This window comes from Microcebus murinus, chromosome 6 (genome assembly GCF_040939455.1).
Source record: "Microcebus murinus isolate Inina chromosome 6, M.murinus_Inina_mat1.0, whole genome shotgun sequence".
In the NCBI taxonomy this organism is placed as follows: Eukaryota; Metazoa; Chordata; class Mammalia; order Primates; family Cheirogaleidae; genus Microcebus; species Microcebus murinus.
In genome coordinates, this window is record NC_134109.1 from 103102118 (window position 1) to 103126795 (window position 24678).

The 24678-nt window shown below is 36.4% G+C and overlaps 1 protein-coding gene across 6 annotated transcripts in view; it reads left to right on the plus strand.

The window, feature by feature from the left end:
* Positions 1–24678, plus strand: part of MAP2K5 (mitogen-activated protein kinase kinase 5) — a 254317-nt gene that overhangs the window by 12618 nt on the left and 217021 nt on the right. For all 6 annotated transcript variants that reach the window (XM_076004507.1, XM_076004508.1, XM_076004506.1 and 3 more), the window contains exons 3-4: positions 6397–6464; positions 23463–23532. In XM_076004507.1, coding sequence (XP_075860622.1) covers positions 6397–6464; positions 23463–23532 — 138 coding nt within the window. The remainder of the gene's footprint in view (positions 1–6396; positions 6465–23462; positions 23533–24678) is intronic.

The window sequence follows — 24678 nt, forward strand, 5'->3', positions numbered from 1 at the left end:
GAGCCTGTGTGTTTGCATTTCTGGGTCCTACTTATGTTGTAGGAGCTTGACATTCATATAAGCCTGAGACCCCTGCCAATTTTCACAGTTTCATTAGCAGATTAATGAGTAAACTAACACATGAGTGATAAAAATCAACCAGGCCCACTAATGCATTTTCAGTGCATATCTGTTACTTGTGTTCCTCTTCCTGGATTTTTCTCTAGACAAGTAACCATTGTAAAACACTGTTGGATTGGTGCTGCTGGACAGTAAAATCTCACTGGTAACTTGAAAGGTACACTTTAAGTCTGTATAAACAAATGCTGTCTTATACCTATAAATACCATGTGATTTTACTTTTCCATGATACTCGTGTGTTCTTGATCTGTAGTTCTAAGTATCTTCACACTTGTCAAACCATGCGTCTGTGTTTGGTGCAGAGAATATGGGTATAGGATAAATATTTATTTTATTTGTGCCTTTCTTCAACCCTGACTATTTTATACTCATTGAATAAAATCCTTTTTGTTTTATAAAATTCTGGAAAATGATTTTATATTTTAGGTGGAAATCTTTAAACCAACACATCATATCTAATTTTAAATTTGGCATAGTATGACCATTTAAAGCAAAATTGTAATTAAGTTGTAAGTTCACAGAGTATACAAAACGACTATAGCTGATTACTAGAGTGATACCTATAGGAGATATCCTTATATCCCAATAGCAAAGACCATCTCATTAAGAGTAGTTGGGTGGGAGTCCCTTTTTGCTTCAGAAAGGAGTCTACATTATAAGGTACTTGGGAAAAAAAGAAATTTCATTTTCTTAAACTGTTGTATATGTAAAAGATAAGTGGTTGCTTATAAGCTAAACTAGGTAAGTTAGTGAAAAATTGTAATTCACAATAAACCTGCATTGAGTCTAAAACTTATTTAACATGTAAGATTTAATATGCATCCTGGAGTATGAGACGATTTGAAGATAGCTTTAATTTATTGAAATTTTGGCTTGAAATATTATTGATGCAAAAAACAAATCCTTTTTAGTCTTATGAAAGTAGTTGTTTCTTATTAATGGTCTTGCTAATTTGTATGAGAATTAAGATGTTTAAGTCCTTTACCCAAGCATCAGACTAGTTAATTGTTCCTTGAGGTCAGTAGACAGCATTGCTCATTTTTGAATCACTAGAAATCCTACCATAGTATCTGGCATATAGTAGATACTCAATATATGTTTCCGGAATACATGAATAGTTGAAGGAATCAAGTAATAAGGATAAGCTTTCTATATCCCATTAATCACCAAACCCTATTGTGTCTGTCTTCAAAATTTATCCAGCATGTGATGAATTCTCAAAACCTCACCTTGGTTTAGGCTACCATCATCTCTCACCTGGAATAGGACAGTGGCCTTCTAATAGGTTTCCCTGTCCCTGTTTTTGCCTCCATAGAGCCTCTTCACACAGCAGCCAGAGTGATTCTTTTAGAAGTTAAGTGAGATTACCATACTCAAAACCCTCTATTGATTTCCATCTTAAGAATAAAAAGCCAAGTCCTTAAAATGTCCTGTAGGGCCCTGTATTTTCTCATCTGCCCCCAACCCTGTCCCACCATTACTTTTGTGAACCCATTTATTTCTCTCCCCACCTCTCATTCTGTTCTAGCCACTCTGGCTTCCCCTCTGTCTCTTGAATATGCTGGCCACTCCTGTAACCATGGCCATTGCATTAGTTGTTCCCTCTGCCTGGAGCACTCTTTTCCCAGATATGTACCTGGTCTAATCCCTTACCTCTTTCAGTCTGTCTCCACTAGAGTGTATGCTCCATGAGAGCAGGGTTTTGTTTGTTTTTTCTTTTTTCACTGTTACTATCCGAGTGCACAGAATAATGCCTAGCACATAGTGGGCACTTTTTATATATTTGCTGGAAGGAAGAAGGAAGCAAAGAAATAAGGAGGAATCAAGAGGAGGGAGGCAGGGAGCTAAATTAAAACTCGTGGATATGAAGATTTGACCATAGAAACTGTAGCCTCTAGTCCTGCCCAGATCATTAAACTCCACACCTGAGAAGGGCCTTAAACTTGACATCTTTTCTGGTAGTTTCCTGTTGATGTCTTTCTAACCTCTACAATTATGTTTTCATTTCTTTTCTCTTGCCTGGGAAAAATGCCTTTGCTGTAGTTCTAATTGACTCCCACCTGGCACAGAAGGAGTGTGACAAATGACATATAATATATTGCCTTAACTTTCTATTGCTCTTTGTAGAAGTGAGATTGTTTCTCTTTGAAAGCCCTCTTGAGCCCCTGTCACCACAGTGGGTGCTGTTTGGCTGAGAGCTCTCCAGAGTCTGTTGCTTACTTGGGAGGCCATTCAGACCGCCCTTTACCTAAGGCTGCCTTTCCTCCTCTGTTGGGCCTTTATGTTCCTCTTCTTGGTTTTTCTTTTGGATTGCATGTTGCTGCAAATAAAATCGCTAACAACATATGGCCTGTTATGATTCTCTTTTCCCAAACTCTGCCATTTTGTATATTTGTGACACACTGCAGATTTTGTGAAGATTGCTTCATAATATTTGTTTACCATCTGCTGCACTCTATTTGGTATCTTGCTAGGATTTTCTCCTCCATTTTAAGTGACATTAACAAAATCCAGCCAGTACATAGACTTTCTGGTTCTACTTTTGCTTCCCTAATGTGCTGGAAAATCATATTACTATGCTCCAGGCAACTAGAGAAGCCTGGAATTCTCATTGTGAACCAGTGTATCAGATCTGTTTTCCCCACCCTCCCTTTTCTTGGTCATATCCAGTAATGCTTTTTTGGTCAGATGGCAAAGAACCTCCATGTATAAGACAGAAAAAGTTCAAATTATTTTTCTACTTCTTTCTACTTAGTACCACTACTTTTTAGTGTTCTTCACCAACATGTTTGTACTTTTGAAACTCTTTGTCCCATGTTAGTTTTTATGATTTATAGTTCCAGCTACTGTGATTTTATAGCTAATCCAGTTTGATAGGCAAATATCTAGAATCTTTGCTAGATGGGCTATGTCCAACTTTTTGTTCAGAAAAGTGGTTTAGATTACTGTCATACTAAATTGCTTAGTATGTATTTCTGCTTTCTTACACTTCACTAACTTCTCATACTTATCCATTCACCATCTTTAGAAAAAAGCGCATTTTCACTTTAAATGTTAAGCTGAATGGTTTGCTCTTGGGCAAATCATCAAGGGGTCAAAGATAGCTCAGATTTTGCCTTTTGTCCAGAACCCCACCAGTCTTCTCATGGGTGTGGTTACTTTTCCAACTCAGTCTCCTCTTGGATAAGAACTGAGTCTTCTTTAAAACAACTAAGCACAAATATTAAAGAATGAAGCAGATAGTCCCCCAAAGAACAGTTTGTAAAGAAAACCAATACCTACATAAAACTAAGTCTTCTATTAATCCATAAGAACTATTAATCACTGCACGATATAAGTCTGATTTTATCCGCAGGCTTTATTAGAATGCCTCTTTCAAGTTATCTGAAATCTTTCTCTTGGAGTCATACCTGTTAATGGGGTTGCTCTAACACTTTTACCCCCAGGTTGGCATCAAAAGCTTTTGGCCTCAGTTTTCTGTCTGCTTAAAGCAAGTGCCCTTGTAGTGTTTCATAGCTGGTTTTTGTGGAACTGCCCTATAAGGAATTATTCTGGTAACTAACTTCCCTCACAGTTTTTTTCCCTCTATGAAATAATCCCTCAAGAGATTTTGTGGAAATCTAGAATTCTAGAATATTTTAAGTATCCTTAAAAGGTTCAAACTCTGGCATTGAGAACGTAAAGAACTCTTCCCTCTTTTTTTTTTGTTTTGTTCTTGATTTAGAGAGATTATAATACAAATGATCTTTCTGGAGTCTGTGCCCTCACATAAGGTTTTTCACCTATTTTAATAAACTATAAAAGAAATTATAAGGTTTTTCACCTATTTTAATAAACTATAAGCACCTCCCCATCCCATGTGAATAATACCTTATCTAGGTCTTATGTGTATGGAAATTCGAATATAAGCTGTATCTTTGCAACCATCATCTCTATAGCTATGAGGAGGTACAAAAGTGAGATTTATAAAAAACTACCTCATTAAGACTGGAAATTGGTGTTTTTTGTTTGTTTTCTTTTGACCAAGTTCAGGACCTCATACAGAACAAATCATTTTAGTCTTTATTTAAACAGAATTTGACCTTGTTTTAAAGCAAAAGTGTAAAGTGCTTTTCATGTGTGGTAACATGTAACATCATATCCTTTTATACTCTGTTTTTTCCTATCTCTTGTATTTTTAAGAAAACTTTAGACTTAGCCTTGAAAATGTTAGTTTTTGGAATGTATATGGAAACTGTTTTCTTCTCTTGCTACAGCTACAATGGCATTTCTCTCCCAATTTGGCCCCAGAGAATCTGTATGTAAAACGAAAGAAAGAAATAAAAGGTGCTAGATTCCTCTATAGTTCTTTACAAGTGAAACATCCCTAGAATTGTGCCTCCTTTGTTGCTCAAAGTGGCCAGAGTGTGCCTTGTACACTGAAAATGCAACTCTTGTTAATGCGATACCAGTAGTCACTCTCAGCAGCTTCTAGCTATTTAGACAGTGTGACTTGATTCTGAATCACATCGAATTGGGGAACTCTGTGGAAGTGAACCAGGATCCAGACAGTGCTTTGGAAAGAAAACCTGGGTGAGAGCTTTTGGCTTGGTCACTGTGTGGGGCTGGCCCAAGTGTTGTTTTCCATCATGCTGTCGCATTGCTACTGGCTACTGAGGAGAAAAAGGAAGTAAAGTTTTGGTTTTAAATAGGCTAATTGGGAGAGAGCACAGACTCCCTCCTAGGGTCCCTATAGCCTGGTCACCAAGCAGGGAGATATCTTTAGAACTGCAGCTGTGCCCAAGGAAGAATCTGCTGACTTATGGTGGGGGAAGTACCCTGTGTTGAACTGAACTCTCCCTGTCCTTTCAGTATATTCCCAGAGTGTGTTGTACAGACTTACTCTCTTTATGATGAGAGATTTGTCTGTTTCTTTAGGCTCGGGATCAGAGTGTTCTCCACATCAGATCAAATCAGCAATTGTATGCCCAAGAGTGAACAAAAAAATGATACCAATTGTTAACAAGTGTACCAGAGCTGAGGCTTCCTACCAAGAGCCTGCCCTTCCAAGTTGTCCACTTGGGAGGCTCTGTATATTACTCAAAACGTTTTTGGCACTTTTGTTTCAACTGTGCGTTTAGGGTCTAACACATAGGCTGTTCTCACTGTTGACAAATCTTTATCTTTAGAAGGATGAAGTTGCTAGCTAAATATTTAGAAATAGCCGAAGTCATTCTGAGTCCTGTCTGGCAGATGGTGTGGGGGGTGGGTGACCAGGCTGACAATTACATTTTGGGTTAAGAATGATATCTGATATTTTCATGCAGTTTATCTTCAAGTTCTGAAAGCTATTTTGAAGGGATATTTCAAAATGCTACTTTGGATAAGAGAAGTGTCATTGAAAAAAGTACATTGTTTCTAGATGTGACCTCTTTGATGATACTTATTTAAAACTTAAATCCTTTAAATACTTATTTAAGTTATTTAAATACTTTAAATGCTTATTTAAAACTTATTTTTAAGATTGTTAAATTATTTCAAAATACCATGAATCATCATTTGAAGCTTGTTATGATCAGAGTAACCAAAGCAAATGAAACTGTTCAGAAAGAGAGAGAGGGCTGCTGAATAGAATGTGATATAGGTGGACTTGTGTTAGAGCTGCTTGGCAAGTTAATCTTGCACCAGGCCCCAGGTTCTTCCTCTGTGAAAATATAATAATAATGATTATGATGTCCACATTTTAGGATTGTTGTGAGGTTTTTAAGGAGGAATTGCATATGATGCAAAGCTCATGGTATCTTGTGTATAGTAGTTTTCATTAAATATTAGCCATTTTTATCATGGCCACTGTGACATGGTAGGTTGCCTGGGAGAGAGGAAGAATGGAGAGAGAGAGAGACAGGTAGGGGGCTGCTTGGGAAGTTAAAAAATTACTGATAGTAGAACAAGACTGGCCTCTCTTTGGGTTTTGAAGTTCTTCAAACCAAAAGTGTTTTGTCATATTCCAGTTATATTTACTTTAACCTAGATATATGTTGTGAATGAGTTAGCAATATTTTAATTTTCAGCTGTCCCTGAAAGAAAATTTTAGTTCCATATTGAGATCCTGATTGTATTCTGAACAAAAGCAAAACAACAAGCAAATAATCCCAACATCCTCCAAATATATGGTGTTGAGGGTTTAGATATCAAGTTGTAAAAAACCAGTTGTATTATGGTCCCACCCAGCATGGTTTTTATACACTTAAAAAAAATGTAAATCTTATCACTTGCATCATATTGCTTTTTAAACAGATGAAGATGAAGATGGTGATCGAATTACAGTGAGAAGTGATGAAGAAATGAAGGCAATGCTGTCATATGTAAGTATATTACAAATGAGGACTATTTTTAAAAGTGTTAATGTAAATGAGGATGTTGTTTTCTGGGCATGGTGAAGATATGTAAGTAAGTCACAGTTGCCATGTATCTTTCTATATAATAGATAAGGTTTTCAAAGACATCCTTACGTGAAAGTTAAGGGCATTCTTTTCAAAAGACACTTACTGATCATATCATGAACATTAAGAATAATGCATCTTAATGACTTTTGCATTAGGTATGGTGCAGACTAAATGGACTATCAATTTCCTGTATTTTTTATGCAGTACTTAAAGTAACGGCTCATTAAAAATGAACCCCTGGGCTCTAAAAAATTTTTCAAAATCTACTTTCAACTGGAGATCTCTTTCACCCTTCCAGACTATAGTTATAATGTAGCTGCAGGCTTAATATGGATATACAATTTAAAGATGTACTCTCAGTTATTTTGTGCACTACTCATCCTCCTACCCTCATCGGAAAATGAACCACAGGGTTACTTTTAAATCAAAGTGATTTGAATATATTCTGAAATGATTTTTCATTTGTGTTTCAAGTTTCAGTAAAAATTTGTATTGACATTTATCTTGTACTAAAGTAGATAAACAAGAGAAAAGGCTATCTAAAACTTCTGTACTAAGCTTGACAAATTCAGCTATGATGAAGAGACATAGCATACCTGATTTGAGCTTTCCTCTCACGTCTTACTTTATCTGAGTTTGTAATCTCTTTACAAAACCTTTTCCAGTGGTCTGGTAGAAGGAGCTTTGGACTGAAAGTCTGGCGACCACAGCTTACTCTGGTTTCCTGGCCTTAGGCAAATCACTTAACCTTTCAGTGCTATAGTTGCCTCATCTGTCAATTGTGGATAATAATACTTGTCCTTTATACTGCACGGGGTCATTGTAATGATCAAATGGGATAATGGATGTGAAAGCCCTTTGAAAACATAAAAGTTCTATACAAATGCAAAGTAGTATTGTGGTGGAAATGGTGGAATCAAGGCCCTTGGTTTTCACTGAGACTCTAATCTTAGCCAACAGTTAAGATTGTAGGTTTTTGATAGACTTCAACCAGGATATAGTTTCACTGTAATGAAAACTGTAAACTATCTGTATGGGTTTCCACCAATAGTTTTAATTTAGGGTAGGAGGAAGGAGAACAAGAAGGATGGGATGATTAACAGAGCATTGCATTCCAACCAGCATAGAGTAGGAAAAGTCAATTTCCCATTGACTTCCCATTAACTTATGTGGGAGTCTTTGTGTACTGAGAATTTAGAGCTGGGCTCACCAGTACCTTGAAAGGCAGAGTAGGATTGTCTGCTAAAAGGTCTAGCAGTAGCACTGATAGATTGGCTAACTCTCCTGAGAATGAGACATGCTTAGTTTTAACACACATACACACACGTATACACGGAGATGGTTTCTAATTTTCTCACATATGTCCATTGCAGAGAACTGACATCAGTATATTTTCATTATGTATTCAACATAACTACACATAAAAAATATGTACTATTGGTATGATCTTACACACTGTGCTTTTTGAAAATGTGACTGGGTATGATCATAGTGATAATAACAGCCATTTGCGTTATTAAGTGCCTGCTATATAAAAAATGCTTGGGGTATTTCATTTTTTTAGGTTTTAATAATCACTCTGTGAGGTAGATATTATCATCCCTATTTTTTTTAGATGAGGAAGCTATATGGTTAAGAGACATGCCCAGGGTTTAACTAGTGTGAACGTGAATATGGAATTTCCCTATGCTAAAGCCAATGCTCATTCACTATTTTCCACTATCTCCCCACCCCCCACCTCCTTGCAGATTCATACTGGGATATTTTTATGTCATCTGCATTATTAAATTCTGAATGATTTGTGTTTTTATAATACCTTAGTTGTGATTTCTGTACCATATGTTCCTTACAACTTATGCTTATCTTCTCAAATGCAATGTTTAATTGTTTTTGTGTTGTAAGAAAATATTAGAGTCATGATTACATAACCTTTACATCCTGAACTTAAATTTCCCAAAATTTCTTGGGAGCCACTTTTTACTGAATAGAAGTCATTTAGCTCATTGATCCCCAAATGTTTGCATTTCATGAACTAGTAAGTTTTTCATTTTTAGGTTGGGGGACAGACATGGGCATGGTAACTTTTAATTTTACCAAATAGAAACATTAGTAAAATAAGTAAACTAATGAAAATTATGTATACCATTATTTAATTAACAAAGAAAAATAGCAGGTGTCATTTAAAGAATAAAACAGTGGGCAGGACATAATCTCAAAAGTAAAGATGACCCTTTTTTTAAAGTAAGTATATTTAGTTCTGTGTACAATTCACTTACATTATTATTGTTTTTTCTTAATTTTCTGTGGATGGATGAAAACTTTTTATGCATTGGCACTGGTTCATGGATTCTGGTCTGGCTGATCAGTTTCAGGTTTTCTCATTAATTCACTCAATAAATATTTATAGTTGGAAATGGAGCCCTCCCCACCCCGATTTTCACATACATAAAGGTAGAGCTCCATTTTTCTGATGCTGAGTGTTTCAGTAGAATATTTTGAAATGAAAATATGTCTGAGACAGTTAACACATTTTAAATAATTTAAAACAAATGGGTCTCCTTTTCTTCTTGTCTTTTGCTGTAGCCCCTACCATCACATACCCTTTGTTTGTCTAGAGTCAAACTCTCAAGTAATCATTTAAAAGGTAAAGAGTAGAGGAATATCTTTTGCAAAAAGCACAAACAAGATTGGTTGGCTGTCATTTTATCTGTCTTGGTTCTTATGTTGACATTTCTTTGGGTTGTAGTTTTGCCATGAAGAGAATCATTTGGACCTAATCTTATATTTTGGTTATTAGTCCTCATGATTACCAGCCTGTTACTAAAAATTTGTATTGGTATATATATTTTTAGGTTCAATTTGGCCCTGAAGTTTGATTCTAGGATTTGATGTAGTGGCATAGGGAAGATACTGACAGATGAGCACATTTTTGTTTTTTTTTAAAAAAACAAACAAACAAAAGCCCAGCTTAGTTTTTCATATGAAATTCCATCTGTGGTCACCTTAGTATTTTTTTAAAAGCTATATGGGGGAAATCAAATATAGAGACACTTTTACCATTAATTCTTTTAATCATTCTTTTCTATTGATTACAGAGGTTAAGTGAATAAACAGCCTATATCTCTGCATAAGAATAAAAACAAATTTGCAGCCTCTGAGTTTAAACTTGGAGAATTACTTTTCTTCTTCCTCAAATACAAGCTTTTTCTGGCTTTGGGCCAATACAAGTGTAAGATTTTATCAGTAATTTAAATAGATTTTTGTATTAGACTTGAAAATGTTGCCTTTTTAATTGAAAACTTATCAATTATTTAAATCACTAGCAGCCTGAAGCTGTTAATTTTATGAGTGCCATAATAATGGCATACAGTCGTTTTTGATACATATGATGCATGGAATATCATATTGTGGTAAGGATTTGTCATGGCAGTAGGTTGTTGTGTGCTGTTAAATAATAACCAACATATTAAACCAAAGTCTGTTGTCACACGTTAGTACCATTTTATGTAAGTTATTTAGAAGTTCTATTCTTTCCTTCATTAGATATATAGATATAATGAGAAGAAAACAAAGCTATAATAAATTGTCTTTTAAGAAAATGTAAAGTAATTTGGTCTCCAAGGAGATATTTAATGTATTGAAAGAATTCAGCATCCAAGTGTTATTACAGAACCATTGTGATAGCTCTCTGCATTTTGTTATGAGTTTGTGTTAATCAACAATCTGTTTTTATAGCATAGTTTCTTGTAAGTTATGTTGTTAGAATATTCTACTTCTGGGATCATGGCTTTTCCTCTGACACTATTGTATCTTTTTAATTCCTCCATAAAGTATTTTTTTAATTAGAATGTGAAATGCTTTATTAGGGAAAAAAAATACACACAACCTACATATTCTGAAAACTAAATACCTGATCATTACTAATTATTTAAAGGACCCTGTTAAATATTCCTTTAAGGTAGTTTAAATTTGTCGTTCTTATTTTCCCCTCTCATATTCTAGAAGGATTGAAAATAGTATGCTGCTTTTCTCCTTTTGTATTTTTGTATTTGTTGTCTGGTAGTGCTGTTGAGGTCCAGTTCTAGAAAGGGATTATTTTATTGTTAACCTCTACTTTTGGGTGACTTTTCATTAGGAAACTCAGCTCTGTGTTTGTGTGTGTGTATATATATATATATAGATATAAACATATATATAAAATTGGGTTTTTTTTGTTTTTTTGTTTTGTTTTTTTTTGAGACAGAGTCTCACTGTGTTACCCAGGCTAGAGTGCCATGGCATCAGCCTAGTTCACAGTAACTTCAAACTCCTGGGCTCAAGCAATCCTTCTGCCTCAGCCTCCTGAGTAGCTGGGACTACAGGCATGCGCCACCATGCCCAGCTAATTTTTTCTATATATTTTTAGTTGTTCAGCTAATTTCTTTCTATTTTTAGTAGAGACAGGGTCTTGCTCTTGCTCAAGCTGGTCTTGAACTCCTGAGCTCAAGTGTTCCTCCTGCCTTGGCCTCTCAGGGTGTTAGGATTATAGGCGTGAGCCACTGCGTCAGCCTCAGCTGTGTATTTTTGTTTCTGCTAAGTCCTGTGTCTAGTAAAGGATTTAGTACATCTGGTTCTCTTGATATTGGGAGGCTTGTATGAGTGGAGCACAATATAAGCAAAAACAATTTTCATCATTTTGACTATTCTCCTTTTTTTTTTTTCAGACAGAACCTCGTTCTGTTGCCCCCGGTAGACTGCAGTGGCTCATCATTGCTCACTGCAAGCTCAGACTCCTGGGCTCAAGTGATCCTCCTGCCTCAGCCTCCTGAGTAGCTGGGACTACAGGAGTGTGCCACAACACCCAGCTAATTTTCCTATTTTTAGTAGAGACGGGGTCGCTCTTTTTCTCAGGCTGGTCTTGAACTCCTGAGCTCAAGCGATCTTCCTGCCTTGGCCTCTCAGAGTGCTAGGATTACAGACATGAACCATGGTACCTGGCCTCCTGGTTGTTTTAAATAAGGTTTATATTTTGGTATCTATTGAAGTCTTGCTGAGGAAGCTTTACAAATACTACTTTTTTTCTGATTGTAAAAAATAATGCTTTTTGACATTCTGGGTCATATTTGGTATCAAGGAGCAGAAGCATACTCAAATTTGGGTCAAAACAAGGGCTTTGTTATACAGTTCGTAGAAGCAAAGGAAAAGATGAGCATGAGCAAGCCACAGCTTTGGTGGCATGAGAACATGCTGGGGACTGCTGGAACAGGAGATTTGGACCACCAACATTTTGTCACTAATGTGGCTCTGCTCCTAGTTCAGCTTCATCTCTGTGGAAGGCTTGTGTAGCCTGTTTAGAATGTCCCATTTGGCTTACTGTCTGCATGACTGGATGGTCCCATTTTATTTAAGTGGCAAGTTTCCTGAAGCTACTATTAAACTTCTCCTACTTTAGAGATATAGCAGAATTGCTTCAGCCTAGAAATCAGGTGAAAGGTTATCGTAGAGTCTATTAAAAAGATTTGTTCTATAAAATTTGGATTCAGTCATAAGCTACAGTCAAGGATCCAGAAGGCCACATGTGTGGCACCAAGGCCACAGGGTCCCTAACCCTGGTATAGACACTGCCCTAAACTAACCATGGTGATCACTCTGAAAACTTCTGTTGAGATGATCCTACAAGTTTTGGACCTATCACTGAATATAAATTTAAACTCCTTCTGCCAACACACATTATCTTAAACTTAGCCAAGTTGAATTTCATCTGCTATTGGCTGCCCAGACTTCTATTAAGACCATCTGGAGCTCCCTGAAGTCCTTTATGGTTTTATCCAAATGGTGTTATCATTAAACTTAGCCAACTTGCTGTCATTTTCACTTCCAAATCATTAATAAATACATCTATTCAATAACATTAGCCTGTAAACAGGCCCCAGAGTTGTTCCCTGTTGACCTTTACACTGGAAGACTTTTCATTGTGATTTTCTTTCTTCTCATCTAATCAATCCATGACCATATGTGCACCCTCTTGGTCAAGTCATTTAAGGAAGAGCTTGGACACGTTGTCATCTCTTCATGGCAGGGACAATGAGTTATTAGGGAGTCAGGGGACCTGAAGCCAGGTAAGTAAATGTGGCTATTAATTTGGTATTCAAAATAGATTGGCTTCATATGTTATTTTTCACTACTGGGGCAGTTGTGTGCTTTGTGAGAGGTCAGTATCACAGAGGAAAAGCCTCTTAATGTAAAGTATAAGAAATAATTGAAAGAAGGTATGACTGATGCCACATCTGAGTAGTGTTGTAATTGAATTTGTAGCCATTTGACAGAATTAAGATTGTTGGGTTCTTCGCTGGGAAAACTAATAAATTAACTATGGACTGCAAATAGTTGGTTGGTTTATTGATTATTGCTGTAATTACTGACTGAGCTACATATAATGGGGTATGCTTGCAGTATTGACAAAACAGGAATTTGAAAATTTTATTGTTAGTAGGAAAAAACTAGCATGAGTATTCCTTATAAGTGAAATACTATACCAATTATGTTGTCTCTTAGAAGGAATACTAAGGAGAGATTTAGGAAACTGTTCTGTTATAAATGTATGGAGGAATAGTAAATAGGCCTGATATTTCCTTTGTACGGGAGACTTGCTGCTGAGTAAGTTTGAAGATATGACCAACAAGAGTAGTTACCATGTCTATATTAGTTCTTGCCTGTCTCCTTCCTATAAACATTTGTGGAATACTTTTGTGCTAGATACTATATGGCAGTGATTTGTTAGGTTTTTGGAGGCATGACCTTTTTGAAAATCTGAGGAAAGTTGTTTATTCTTTTCCTAGAAAATTCACATAATACAACATTTCACATATTTCAGGAGCTTCAAAGATCTCTTAAAGGCCATATAGATCCCAGGTTATTACCTTTTTGCCATAAGAGATAGTAAAATATGTAAGACATGGTCCCTGCCCTTCATGAGCTTCCAGAGGAGAAATAATGTTCCCTATAATACCCTTTAGTATTTATAGTACTGTTATAAGTGAGGGAGTTGAAGGGGATACTGACTCAACCTCAATAAATCAATTAGTTAAATTCTACCTCTGTACTTGGTCCATATATTTCAGTGATCTTGTTTAGTGGTTTTTATGTCACCCTATTGTTATGAACATTTTTCTTGTATGTGCTCTTGCTTAGAGGTGGAAGATTCGTAGCACCATGCCTTATTTCAAGATTTTTTTAAAGTACTTGTAAGGTTTCCCATATACCAGCTCCTTTAATTTTGATCTTCTTAACACCTTTATAAGGTGAGCAAGGCAGATATTTTTTCCATTTTTACAGCAGAGGATACTGAGGCACAAACAATTGCATGCCTTTTTGAGGTCACACAGCTAGTAAATAGAGAGCTGAGACCTGAGATCACTCACTCGCTGATTTGCTCTCTTATTCATACAGCCAGTTTTTCATGTAGCACATGTTTATTGGATAGCAGTTCTCTGGCCAAGCACTATGCTAGGTGATGAGGGTGCAGTGAGCATATAGCTCCCTCAAGGAGCTCATGGTCTTGTCAGAGAGATTAACAAAAAAGGAAACAGAGGTCAGTGTAGGAGGACAAGAAAAACTCATAAATTACCAGGGAGAGTAAAAAATGCTATGTTACGCTTAAGCCTTAGGTGCTCCGTGAGCACAAAGGTGTGCCTAATCTAGCTTTGGGAACTGAGAATGTTTTCTACAGATGGTGTGTACAGGTGGAGTAAGCTAGGGCGATCAACTGGGAAGGGTGTTTGTGGCAAAGAGAACAGTGTTTTTGAAGGCTCAGAAGTATCCAGTAGCTGCAGAGTTCACATTCTTCTCCTCAGCTTGTGGGATCATTCTCAAGGATAGACCATATGTTAGGCCACAAAACAAGTCAAAAAATTTTAAAAAATTGAAATTATAGCACATATTTTCTCTGACTACAATGGAATAAAACTAGAAATCAATAACATGAGGAACATTGGAAAATATATGAACACATGGAAATTAAACAATATGCTCCTAAATGACCAGTGGGTCAATGAAGAGATTAAGAGAGAAATTAAAAAGTTTCTTGAACAAGTGAAAATGAAAACACATCATATCAAAACCTATGGGATACACCAAAAGCAGTAATAAGAGGAAGGCCTGGCGCAGTGGCTCACACCTGTAATCCTAGCACTCTGGGAGGCTGAAGGGAGCGGATTGCTCAAGGTCAGGAGTTCGAAACCAGCCTGAGCAAGAGCGAGACCCCCGTCTCTACTATAAATAGAAAGAAATTAATTGGCCAACTAATATATATAGAAAAAATTAGCTGGGCATGGTGGCGCATACCTGTAGTCCCAGCTACTTGGGAGACTGAGCCAGTAGGCTTGCTTGAGCCCAGGAGATTGAGGTTGCTGTGAGCTAGGCTGACGCCAGGGCACTCACTCTAGCCTGGGCAACAAAGCAAGACTCTGTCTCAAAAAAAAAAAAAGCAGTAATAAGAAGAAAGTTTATACAAATAAGTGCTACATCAAAAAATAGAAAGGCTTCAAATAACCTAATGATGCGTCTCAAAGAACTAGAAAAATAAGAGCAAACCAAACCCCAAATTAGTAGAGAAAAGAAATAATAAAGATCAGAGCAGAAATAAATGAAATTGAAACAAAAAATATAAAAGATCAACAAAACAAAAAGATGGTTTTTTTTTTAAGACAAAATAGGTACACCTTTAGCAAGACTAAGAAAAAAGACGACCAAATAAATAAAATCAGAGATGAAAAAGGAGACATTACAACTGATACTGCAGAAATTCAAAGGCTCATTAGAGACTACTAAAAGCAACTGTATGCCAATAAATTGGAAAACCTAGAAGAAATCGATAAATTCTTAGACACATACAACTGGCCAAGGTTGAATCCGGAAGAAATCCAAAACTTGAAAAACCAATAGCAAGTAACAAGGTGGAAACAATAGCAAAAAGTCTCTCATCAAATAAAAGTCCAGGACCCGATGGTTTCACTGCTAAATTCCACCAAGAATTTAAAGAAGAACAAATACCAATCCTGCTTAAACTATTCCAAAAAATCAAGGAGGAGGGGATACTCATAAACTCATTTTATAAGGCCTATATTACCCTGATACCAAAACCAGACAAAGACACAATAAAAAAAGAAAACTGTAGGCCAATATCTTTGATAAACATAGATGCAGAAATCCTCAACAAAATACTTGCAAATTGACTTCAGTAACATATTAAAAAGTTTATTCATCGTGATCAAATGGGATTCATTGCAGGGATGCCAGGATCTTTGAACATATGCAAATCAATCAATGTGATACATCATGTCAGCAGAATAAAGGACAGAAACTATATGATCATTTCAATTGATGCTAAAAAAGCATTTGATAAAATTCAACTTCCCTTCATGATAATAGCTCTCAAAAAACTGGGTATAGAAGGAACTTACTCAATATGATAAAAGTCATATATAGATATGATATGACCCACAGCTAGTATCATGCTGAATGGGGAAAAATAATAGACCTACAGCTAGTATCATGCTGAATGGAGAAAAACTGAGAGCCTTTCCTCTAAGATCTGGAACAAGACAAGGATGTCCACTTTCACCGCTGTTATGCAACATTGTACTGAAAGTTCTAGCTAGAGCAATCAGACAAAAGAACAAAGTAAAGGGCACCCAAATTGGAAAGGAAGAAGTCAAATTGTCCTTGTTTGCAGACGATATGATCTTATATTTAGAGAAACAAAGACTCCATCTAGAAACTATTAGAACTGATAAATTCAGTAAAGTTGCAAGATACAGAATCAGCCGCATTTCTATATGCCAACAATGAACAATCTGAAAAAGAAACCAAGAAAGTAATCCCATTTACAGTAGCTACAAATAAAATACCTAGGAATAAACTAGGAAAAGATATCTGCACTCCCATGTTTATTGCAGCATTATTCACAGTAGGTGTATATATATATATGTGTGTGTGTGTGTGTGTGTGTGTGTGTGTGTGTGTGTGTGTTGGTGTCAAGAATATGCATTGGGGAAAGGACAGTCTCTTCAATAAATGGTGCTGGGAAATTGGATATTCACATGCAGAAGAATAAAACTAGACCCTTACCTCTTGCCGTATACAAAAGTCAAATCAAAATGCATTAAAGACTTAATTCTAAGACCTGAAACTATGAAGCCACTAAAAAGAATCATTGGGGAAATGCTTCAGGACATTGGTCTGGGCAGGGACGTGTTGCGCGAAAGTACAGGCAACCAAAGCAAAATAGGACAGATGGGCTCACATCAAGCTAAAAAGCTTCTGCATAGCAAAGAAAACAATCAGCAAAGGGAATAAACCTCCCACAGAATGGGAGAAAATATTTGCACACTACCCATCTGATAAGGGATTAATAACTAGAATATATAAGGAGCTCCAACAACTCATAGGAAAAAACCCTAAATAATCCAATTAAAAAACGAGCAAAGGATCTGAATAGACATTTGTCAAAAGAAGACATACAAATGGCCAACATGTATATGAAAAAATACTCGACATCATTAGTCATCAGAAAAATCCAAATCAAAACTACAATGAGATAACATCTCTCCACCGTTAAAATGACTTTTAACAAAAAGACAGGCAATAATGAATGCTGGCAAGGATTTGGAGAAAGGGCAACCCTTGTATATTGTTGGTGGGAATGTAAGTTAATGCAACCACTGTGGACAATAGTATGGAGGTTCCTCAAAAAACTAAAAATAGAGCTAGCACATGACTGAGTGATCCTACTGCTGGGTATATATCCAAAGGAGGGGAATTCAGTATATCGAAAAGATATTATTGCAGCATTATTCACCATAGCCAAGATAAGGAATTAACCTAAGTATCTATCAACAGATCAAGAAATTGTGATGTATGTATATGCAATGGAATATTATTTAGCCATAAAAAGAATGGAATACTGCCATTTGCACCAACATAGATGGACCTGGAGAACATTATGTTAAATGAAATAAGCCAAGCACAGAAAGACAAATCTCACATGTTCTCACTCCCGTGTGGCAGCTAAATATTAAAAACAATCTCATGGAGACAGAGAGTAGAATGATTGTTACTAGAGGGTAGGAAGGGTAGTGGGGAGGAGGGGATAAAATAGAGATGGTTAATGGATGTCAAATATAGTTAGATAGAATGAACAATATTTGATAGCACAACCAAATGACTAGAAACAATAATAAATTATTAGGGTTTACTTTAAGTTAAAGAGTGGAGTTAGGATCTTCCTAACAAAGAAATGTTAAATACCTGAAGTGATTGATGGATATCCCAGTTACCCTGATTTGATTAATTTACATTGTATGCCTGTATCAAAACATCACATGTACCCTATGCAACTATTATGTACCCATAACAATTTTAAAAAAAGGTTCAGATGTGAAAGAATGCAAAGTAAGTTCTGGAAGAGTCCCTCTGACTCAGTCTTTGTGGACAGTGGGATGAGGGTGGAAGGTGGGTTAGGTCATGGAAGCCATTAGCTTGAGGGAGCAGGGAAGTGAAATGATCACATCTCATATTTCAGGAGGGTGGCTTGGGGGAGAAAATTTCTGAAGCCATTGAGGAGGCTTTCCATGTGAAAGACAGTGGTAGTCATAGGGCTGGTGAGAAGTTAACAGATGTGAGAAGTGGAGAGGATGTCAGGTTAATAAAACCTGGTGATTAAATGTGGGGAAGAAGGAAAGAGAGATATTTGTGGCATTTACTGAGATAGTAAACCCAGGCAGCAGAAGACAACTCTAGGGTATGAAGGAAGGGTAGGAGAGATAGAGAATTCAGTGTTCGACCTATTGAATTGGAGGAGGCTTTGGACAACCAATTGAATATATTCTGAATCTTAGGAGACAAGTCTGGGCTGGAAATAAAGATTTGTGATTCATCAGTTCCTAATTAGTCTCAGTGACTCCTCTGGTAATTGAAACCTTTGAAGTAGCTAAAGTAACTTAAGGAGAGTATAAAATGAGAAGAGAAGGTTGATGAAAAGCCATGGGGAACTCTAGCATTTAAAGGAGGTGGAGGGAAAGAACTACTTACAGAAAGCTGAGAGCAGTGTTTGGAAAGATAGAAAAATCAGGAGGGTTGCCAAAGAAAGAGCCAGAGGTCACCCATCAGCACAGATGTCTTTGTACTGCTTCCCCAGTCTGTGAACGATCAGATGACATAGCCTGACCCACACAGGGTATGAGTGTAGAAGCCAGAGCTCTCTGCCAGCTCAGTAGTCCGGTCTACACAGTAAGCATACATTTTATGCTCTGAATGCATGGACTAGAATGAAAAGAGTATTTTTCTTTGTTTACTGATAAACCGTTTGCTTCATCTGTTAAATAGAGGTGATGATACTTGAGAATAGGATAGGGTTGTAAGAAATTAAATGAATAAGAATAAATATGTAGTACTGAGCCTAACACACATAGGTATCCAATGAGTGATGGTTGTTTCTCTCTTTCTCTGTCTCTATTTCCCTCTTTTCTCTCTCTCTTTTTTTTTTTTTTTTTGAGACAGAGTCTCACTTTGTTGCCCAGGCTAGAGTGAGTGCCATGGCGTGAGCCTCGCTCACAGCAACCTCAAACTCCTGGGCTCAAGCAATCCTGCTGCCTCAGCCTCCCAAGTAGCTGGGACTACAGGCATGCGCCACCATGCCCGGCTAATTTTTTCTCTATATATTAGTTGGCCAATTATTTCTTTCTATTTATAGTAGAGATGGGGTCTCACTCTTGCTCAGGCTGGTTTTGAACTCCTGACCTCGAGCAATCCACCCACCTCGGCCTCCCAGAGTGCTAGGATTACAGGCGTGAGCCACCGCGCCCGGCCTCTCTCTTTCTTAATAGAGAACTTGTGCCTTATAAAATTAAACTGTGATTTTTTTTTATATGGCAGATTTCCATGAAGAAAAAATGTAATTATTGATTGAATTGTGCTGTTAGAATTAGAATTATGTTCATAACAAACAGGAACACTGATAAACTTGCAAAGAAAACAAAGCCAAAAATTGTACTTGTTATCCCCTTGTTGAATCTGGCCTTCTGTTTCAAATTAATTAGATTTTTTTGAGAACTATGCTAAACTTTGTCATATCCTTATTAAAATTGTTTAAGGATTTTGAAGAACATCTCAGAGGGACTCTAAAACTAATCTGAGTCTGGTACTGGAGATTCCATTAGCAATCGCAAAACTGATTAATCTTTTACTCAGCTTATTGATTATTGCTGCAATTACTGCATGTAACAGATTATGCAAGGGATAGCAACAGAAAACACATTTTATAACTGCTGCTGATGTATTTGGTTTGAGCGCAATATTTTGTACTCATAGACATAATTATTTTTGCATTTTAAAATACTGAAACATTTCTAGTAAGATAGAAAGTGGTATGTTTAGTATTGTTTCAGTATTGGGAGTTGTACTTTTTAATTTCTCAACTAATGCATTATAGTTTACAAAGTGCCTTCATTAATTCTATTGCTGCAGTTTAATTTTTGAGCCTCACAGTAACCCTATGTAGTAGAAAGAGTAGATATTTTTACTCTCATTTGGGGAAACTAATATTCAAAAGGGTTAAATGACTTCCTGAAGTCTGTACAAGTTAACAAGTGGCAGAATCAGAATTCAACCCCTTTTCAATCAATAAGTATTTATTGAACACCTACTGTGTGCAGAGCTTTGTGTTAGGGGTATTAAAAGCCAGGATGGGATTATAGAGGTAAAGATAAAGAAGCTATCTGGATAACTTCAAGTAATGGTTTCATTAATGTTATGATGGTCACTTTGTTACTTTTCTGTCCAAGTCATGTTAAGTATCTTGGTATACTAGCTATAGTTTTTTGTTTGCTTTTTTGTTTTTATGTAGTAGAAGTCTTTGTTATTACTACCTACTTTATCACTATTTAGAATGAAATTGGAGAGAATCCCTTTAAAAGAAGAATTTATTTGAAAAGACACAGAGAAGATCAAAATCTAAAAACGATTTGGTTTGCAGTTTATTAATTGCTATCTTATCTGTTTTCTAACGTGAGTCTCATAGCTATCCTCTGGTCGATCCTATCTTCATTTTACAAGTGAGTAAAGTGAGGCCCAGTGAGCCTTTCCTCACTGAGGTCAGGTGCTAGGAAATGGCTAGTGATGAGACGTCTAGGTCTGAGCACTCTGACTCAGGGGTCAGTTGTGTAGAGTGAGCCCACACTGTAAGTTTATCACCCTTTACAGTATGTTCTTGATGGTGAATTACTTTGCTGTGTGGAACACAAGATTCCTCATTAACACAAACACAAATCAAACCCACTATTTCAGCAAGAGAAAATAAATATACTTGAATTTGGAGGAAATGTCAAAAACCAAAAACAAAACCTAATTACTTGTTTTAGAGACACTGGTAAGTGGCATGCTTGATATTGCTGTGATTGCATTAATCATAGTACAAAGAGATGTTTATAGATTGCCTAAAAATTCTCACAATGACTATAAAAGTATATATAGTTTGCCAGTTGATTTGGCACAAACCTAAAATGAAAGGGAAACTTTTTATTTTGTAAGGTAAATAAATAAAACTGGAAAACAGGTCAATTTCATGCATGCAAGGTTTTATAGTAGGAAAAAAAAATGCATTGCACCTGTTCTGACCCTTTACATTTGAGGTTATTTGTTTTCAAACTTGACCCCAAGCACCAGTTTTAGACAACTCTATAATTAATTTGTTAGATAAAGCATAAGGATATTTTATTTGTCTTGATTTCTAGGACTATGGTGAAGTAGTAACTGAAATTACTAACCTATTGTACATAGCAGTTAATTAAAGAAAAGCATTAGCTATAGGAGAACACCCCCATTGCTGTTGTCTTGTATCAGTACAAAAAGGCAGTAATTTTTTTGACAGCCACTGATTGGAAAGTTGCTTGCAGCCTTTCAGAAGCAAGGGGGTACATGCTGTGGATCAATAACCGGCAAATTTCCCATTAAAGAGAATACCTGAGCAATGTTTCAAATAGCCACTGGCATCTTAATTTTCCATGGAAACCTCAAATACTTGTGTGCTGAGGACAAGTCATTTTCGGACAATTTTTCCAGACTACTTGTTAACAGTTATTGCTGTCCCAAAAGGTTGACAGCCTACATGATTGATATTTCATTTACTTGTCATCACTGTTTGAGTAATGGCGAGTGCTATATTTCTGTGGTTTTAAGGAACAGAATCTCCTCAAAGACATTTGCCTTAGTATGTATTCCAGAGAGTGTGCTGTACATGTTTATGCTGTATGTATATACAGTTTTAGGTCTAGAGAAGGAGAGGATCACTTTCCTTTACAGTTTGAGAGCCTTTGGAGATCAGGGTACACTTATGTCAGTCCATAGCTATCAAAAATCCACTTTCACTTTATTTGTTATTAAGGCAAAGAGCCTTAGACTTGTTAACTTTTGATTTCTAAGATGATATATAATAGAATTTTATAGCTCCCCTTTATTGGGGAATAAAAGCTTTGGTCTTATAATAATTTTGATGTACATAAAAGCAATAGGGAAGATGTATGTGTTATCTTCTAAAAAGAAACTTTTTTAGAATGTCAGCAAATAATGATAATCAAGGAGGAATTTCCTGAAAATGTGGTAGTTAAATAATATGCATGTGTTTTTAATATAGAAACAGTAAGGATGAAAGGGGAGTTCTGCTCTTTGACAGCCCCTCAAAATACAAAATCAGCATTTTGCATAACCAGTATTTTTCCACCAAGAACATTAGTTTGTTGTGTCAGACGTTATAAAGAAGTGAGAGTGCAGTAGCCATCTCCAAGTTAGGTGGACATATACTTACCAGTTAGCATATTAAAGAATATGGGAATCGGACCACAGTATAAGCTATGGAGTAATTTGTGTTCATGAAGGAGTATGAAAGCTTTTTCATTTAGAACTTTATTTTTTGTGCCCAGAATTTTACAGTGAAATTTGATCCATAATAAAGTGTTTATAAGGCTAAAGCATAAAAGGTATGTTTGCTTGAAACTAGGCTACCTTTTTATCATGTTAATCCTGTCATCTTTGGATGGGTCATATCTTGTTTCCGGGTTCCACAGTCTCTCTGATTTAGATTTCCATTATTTGTGTATTTTATAGACAAATGTGAATAATATTTGATTAACTGGTGTGTAGGTCCAAAACAATTGTGAAGCTTCTTCACTTTGCTTTGCAAAATTCAGGGGAAAAGAACAGGAGGCAATTTGAGAAATTTCTGCTAAAATGTTTTAGTGTCATTTTAAATATTTATTTAAAAAATGTCTTAAATAGGCCGGGCGCGGTGGCTCATGCCTGTAATCCTAGCTCTTGGGAGGCCGAGGCGGGCGGATTGCTCAAAGTCAGGAGTTCAAAACCAGCCTGAGCAAGAGCGAGACCCCGTCTCTACTATAAATAGAAAGAAATTAATTGGCCAACTGATATATATATAAAAAAAAAAATTAGCCGGGCATGGTGGCGCATGCCTGTAGTCCCAGCTACTCGGGAGGCTGAGGCAGAAGTATCGCTGGAGCCCAGGAGTTTGAGGTTGCTGTGAGCTAGGCTGACGCCACGGCACTCACTCTAGCCTGGACAACAAAAGCGAGACTCTGTCTCAAAAAAAAAAAAAAAAAAAAAAAAAAAAAAAAGTCTTAAATAAAAAACTCATATGAAGTCTTAACATTTTTAAAGATAATTGGCAGTGTGAAGGGCAACACTATACAGGACTTTTCATCCTGAATATTCACTGTAGTGTTTTTGATGTGCAAATATGGGAAAAGTATTCTCAAGGCTGATATGTGTATACCAGCAATTTACAAAAGTACTATGAATTAAACAACCCATGAGTGTCTATTCCAGCATTCATACATTACTGAGTAATCTATTTCTATCATCTCTTTGCAGTATTATTCCACAGTAATGGAACAGCAAGTAAATGGACAGTTAATAGAGCCTCTGCAGATATTTCCAAGAGGTAATGTTGAGCAAATTCTAATCAACAATGATTATTTCAGTAAACTGTTTCATCAACAGTTATGTTTTCCAAAGGTTTAAATGCACATAACATGATGTTTAGATTTTAATTTGAAAAACCAAAAGAAGTATTCATTATCATGGGGATTACAGGCTATATTATAGTTATGGCAGATAAAATATCTAATTTACTAGAGTAAATTAAACTAACTAGATTGTTTTTTGTTTTTGAAGTACATACTTACATTAGCTTAAAGAACACTTTGGGGGCCCGCATGGTTTCTAAACCAAGGCAAATGAATGACTTTAATTCTGGATATTTGTAAATTGTGTCTCATGATGGTAGCCAAAGCTGCTATTGAGGAGAAAGCTTTCAGCTAGTACAGAAGCTAAGATTTACTGAGGGGTTTTAGGAAAAAAATTTTGGTGAAATGTTCAGTGCTTCATTTTTTTTTTTTTTTTTGAGACAGAGTCTCACTTTTGTTGCCCAGGCTAGAGTGAGTGCCGTGGTGTCAGCCTAGCTCACAGCAACCTCAAACTCCTGGGCTCAAGCGATCCTCCTGCCTCAGCCTCCCAAGTAGCTGGGACTACAGGCATGCACCACCATGCCCAGCTCATTTTTTTTTTTTTTGTATATATACTTTTTAATTGGTTAATTAATTTCTTTCTATTTTTAGTAGAGACGGGGTCTCGCTCAGGCTGGTTTCGAACTCCTGACCTCAAGCAATCCACCCACCTCGGCCTCCCAGAGTGCTAGGATTACAGGCTTGAGCCACCGCACCCGGCCAGTGCTTCATTTTTTGAGGAGCTATTTTCTAATTAACAGAAAATCCTCATAAATGGAAATTTTATTGTTAAGTCTTCAAAAATAGGAGCTGGTTAGAGTAAGTCTTGGTGAATCACCTGGTCAAATAATTTTCTTTTTTCCTTATAGGTTTGGCAGTACTAGCCTTGTAGATATGATTCTTCAACTGCATAAAAATGTTCCCTTAAAATTTGAATAATGGTGAAAAAGAACAGTTAATTATATAAACCATTAAGTCTTTCACCCATTTTACATTGCCCCACTTGGAATCCATGTTTTCTAACTAATGGAACAGATAAGGAAATTCTCTAAGTAACCCTTCTAGAAATAACTTAATTGAAA